At 41.8% G+C, this 4,504-nt stretch overlaps 1 protein-coding gene across 1 annotated transcript in view; it reads right to left on the reverse strand.

The window, feature by feature from the left end:
• The window catches only part of LOC114570152 (ral guanine nucleotide dissociation stimulator-like 1), a 44,525-nt gene continuing 40,021 nt past the window's right edge, over window positions 1–4,504 (reverse strand). The window contains exons 16-17 of the mRNA XM_028600397.1: window positions 1,818–1,932; window positions 1–595 (exon numbers count right to left, since the gene is read on the reverse strand). Coding sequence (XP_028456198.1) covers window positions 456–595; window positions 1,818–1,932 — 255 coding nt within the window. The 3' untranslated portion in view covers window positions 1–455. The remainder of the gene's footprint in view (window positions 596–1,817; window positions 1,933–4,504) is intronic.

The following is a 4,504-nucleotide window of genomic DNA, read 5'->3' on the forward strand; positions in this document are numbered from 1 at the left end:
CTTGTATCATGTGGACGTGCCAACAGTGTTGTTGTCATTAATAAAGAGTTCCTCATGGGGGCGACAGAAACCACGTACTGTAGCTTTAAGCTCCATCAGTTTCTTCGTCATAAAGTGCTTTTGCATCATCTTGTCAGTTTTACCCCCTTTTGTTTCCGAAACAACATCGTGAAGACAACTATTTATAAAAATACAAAATTTTTTGGAAAATCTTGCACACTGACCATTACGCAAGCAATGATTTATTTAGAAGAAAAACACAACGTTTCGGTCTCAGACCTTTATCAGGATGAAGGTCTCAGACCAAAACGTTGTATTTTTGGTATTTCGTAATGGTCAGTGTGCAAGATTTATCCTACGCACCTGCCTGACAAAAGAGGTGTGCAAAAAAAGCTTTCCTACGTTGCATGAAATACTAAATAAAAGCTTGGTTGAGAATCGGCAGACTCGAGGTGCTACTTGGTGTACCGTCCGAGGCTGGACGTGGGCCTCAGGGGCTTCTTCTGGCCTGCGGGGAATTGCCGTAAAACAAAGTCAAAGTTTGCCGTTGTGGACATGGCGTAGAAGACGTTGGCTTTGTCTGGTATGAGCAGCTCTGAAAAACAGAAAAAACAAACATTGTAATGTCACTTAAAGGAATACGCCACTGTTTGTTGAAATAGAGCTTATCACGGTCTACCTTGGCTGTAGATAGGTGGGCCAACGTATTTTTTTGTCTCAGTGGAATTATTTAAGTTGTTTTTCTGTCTTTTGTTGGCTCACGGATTTTCACTACTCACAACATGCAGCGCTGCCTATCTACAACAGCTAGGGATTCCCCATTCTACAGCTAGGGGAGACCCCACCTATCTAAGCTAGGGGAGACCCCACCTATCTACAGCTAGGGAGACCCCACCTATCTCCAGCTAGGGGAGACCCCACCTATCTACAGCTAGGGGAGACCCCACCTATCTACAGCTAGAGGAGACCCCACCTATCTACAGCTAGGGGAGACCCCACCTATCTACAGCTAGGGGAGACCCCACCTATCTACAGCTAGAGGAGACCCCACCTATCCCAGCTATCCCCACCTATCTACAGCTAGGGGAGACCCCACCTATCTACAGCTAGAGGAGACCCCACCTATCTCCAGCTAGGGGAGACCCCACCTATCTACAGCTAGAGGAGACCCCACCTATCTACAGCTAGAGGAGACCCCATCAGTTTCTTCGTCATAAAGTGCTTTTGCATCATCTTGTCAGTTTTACCCCCTTTTGTTTCCGAAACAACATCGTGGAGAACATACGTTCCTCGTGAAGACAACTATTTATAAAAATACCAAATTTTTTGGAAAATCCTGCACACTGACCATTATGCAAGAAATTATTTATTTAGAAGAAATACACAACGTTTTGGTCTCAGACCTTTATCAGGATGAAGGTCTCAGACCAAAACGTTGTATTTTTGGTATTACGCCCAAAACACACCTCTGATTAATGAAGACATTTCATTGTTATTTTAACAGAGCATTAGTAAAATGCTCCTATTGGCACGTGCACAGCGCGTGCACACTATGCTTGTTACACACACAGGAACACACAGCAGCACAAAACGTCAGAAAAAAATGACAAAAATTTTGGAAAAAGTGACAAAAATTTTGGAAAAAGTGACAAAAATTTTGGAAAAAGTGACAACAAATTTGGAAAAAGTGATAAAAACTAGGTGAGCCCAAATATATTGTGAAACTAAATTGATATGCGGGCCAGATCACAATCTGCAAGGGGCCAGATTTGGCCCGCGGGCCTCGAGTTTGACACATGTGCGTTAGTGGTTCTGACCTCTCTCCGGCGAGATGACCTGCGTCAGGCTGAAGTCTCGCCAGTTCATGTGCTCGAGGTGATGCTTCTCCAACGCCCTTTGAATCACCTGGGCAGTTTTGTCCTGGCTGGTCAGCTATGAAAGATAAAGAATAAAGTCCATTACACACCGCGGTTTTTCGCGGACCACCTCATAATACACATAATAAAATGTCTACACACAGTCCTACCTGAATTAATCCGCACCTCTTAATAGGCCTACTAGCACTAAAACTATAACTGGTCATCGCATCAGTACAACAGACTCGTTGGCTGCCACATATTTAATTTATTAATTTACTCCAGCGCCCGAGGGCATAATCAGGTTCATTTGAACGACATTATTTGCATAGAAATGGAGTATTAAATCTATACAGTAATAAGAACACTTATACATATAGTCAACATTTCAAAACCTTTGGCGATTTTAGGGTTTAGGGCCGAGCGCCACTAGTCTATCTTAGTAATCACACAATAACTTGACAATTTAATTTAAAATTTAAATCAATATACATAATTCTTAATTTTTAATGGGATTTTCCTGGTAAAATGAAGGTTAAAATACTATTATTTTATATTTTATTTTGCTTTTTCACGGACCACCTGCAGTACAATCACAGGACCACTAGTGGTCCACGGACCACAGTTTGGGAAGGAATGGTCTACAGTATATCCTCCAAGTTCCACTTCTGGGATTGCTCCGCTGCTGCAGGAAAGTTTGACCACTACTTATTTTCAATTCCCTGTAGTGGTACACTGTCAGAAAAAGAGGTACAATACAGGTCCATTTTTGTTCCCTAAGGTACAAACTTAACAAATGTTCCCTTAAAAGTACAATCATGCATCTTTAAGGTACAATTATGCACCTTCCATTGTACATTGTGGACTTTCCGAGGTGTAAGGTACATCATTTTCCCTTACAAATTAGTACCTTAATGTTTGAATGTAAAACGGCAGGAATTAGTGGATGCTCATCACAGCAGAAAATGTCCAGAAAAGTGTAGTTTGAAAGCGGTACTGGAGGATATAGCTTTCAGCTGTCTACACCTTGGACATATCCCTGAAGGATTAAGTAAAGATGATGAATATCTGCTAAAGATCCTGTCGGATGCGGGTAAGAAAGCTATTACAAAGTACTGGCTTCAAAAGAGGAGTCCTACTGCAGGCCTCTTGATTGGTATTATCCAACACCTACACCTACTCCAACAGATGACTTATTCTATACGGCTCCAAAAAGAGCCGGGAGAGAAAAAACTGAGGGGAAATGGTCTGTTTACATTGACGAAGAGAGAGATATATATGATATATACCATAAAACTTCAAATAATAGCCCGGGCTTCTATTTACCCAAATCGCCGAAATGCACCGGCTTGTATTTGAGACAGGCGTCTATAAGAGACAGGCCTTTAATTGACAATAGGAGGTTACCACATTACAGTAATAATCCGCGTTGTATATGTTACAAAATTCACCAGTTTCTCAGTGAAGTGCTTGGCGTCTTTCTGGGCTACAGTTGTGCGTCCTCTGACTGAAAAGTCGTTGTCCAGCCAGCCAGCGCTCGCAGTAAATCTCTCCTCATCCCTGCCGTCACTCACTGTTGCATACACTTCTTCTGCCTCGGCCCTGATCGTTTTACGTGAGACTCTGAGATGCTTTGCCAGCATGCTGTGGATCCACTCACACACGCTCACCTCCAGCTCTTCACTGACCTTCCTCCTCCCTCCACCTCGCAGTCTGGCCCTTTTGTCGTCTTCCTCGGACAGACGTTGCAGTTCTGCTTTATGTTTACGCCATTTTCGCACTCTCTTAGGATCAATCGAGAAATGTCTCGCCGCTGCTTCTCCCGAATTTTGTTCGGCAAATTTGACAACTGTCAGCTTAAATGTCAAATCATACTTTTTTCTTTTTGTCTCCATGGTGGTATTGAGAGAATTAAGAAAAACTGAAGACTAAAAGAAAGTTTGTTAACCTGTTTATGTTGCCATAGTGATGAGTCGTTTATGAACGATTGCGTCTGTCACGTGAAATCAAATCAAAACATAGAACAAACGATCTGACGGGTTTTAAAAGATCAAATACAACCCGACACGAAAAAAAAAAACAGACCAGGCCTCTATTTGAGACCGGCCTTTATTTACTCAAATCTGTTGTCACAACAGGCGTTTAAAAGAGACCGGCGTCTATTTGGGACTCGGCTATTATTTGAAGTTTTACGGTATATATATATGGGATATATGATGTATATATGCATAACCCTTTTCATGATTACCTATTAGGGGTGGTACGGTTCACAAAACCCACGGTTCGGTTCGTATCACGGTTTTCGGTTCTGTACGGTTCTTGTTGTTATTTTTTCTTTTAATCTTTAACACTCCCGAAATATACTTCAGCATATTATTTATAAAAATGTTCCCACACACCAGACTATATACGACGCTGGAGCATCCTTCCAACTCCGGGCAGCCTTCCTTATCTCTTATCTATTTCTACACGTGACGTGATCTGCAGCACTGCATACTCCACCGTTCTCTTAATACATCCCATAGATATATACACAGCATATATCTCTTAATACATCCCATAGATATATACACAGCATATATCTCTTAATACATCCCATAGATATATACACGGCATATATCTCTTAATACATCCCGTAGATATATACA

The sequence above is a fragment of the Perca flavescens genome, chromosome 15 (assembly GCF_004354835.1).
Source record: "Perca flavescens isolate YP-PL-M2 chromosome 15, PFLA_1.0, whole genome shotgun sequence".
Classification (NCBI taxonomy): Eukaryota; Metazoa; Chordata; class Actinopteri; order Perciformes; family Percidae; genus Perca; species Perca flavescens.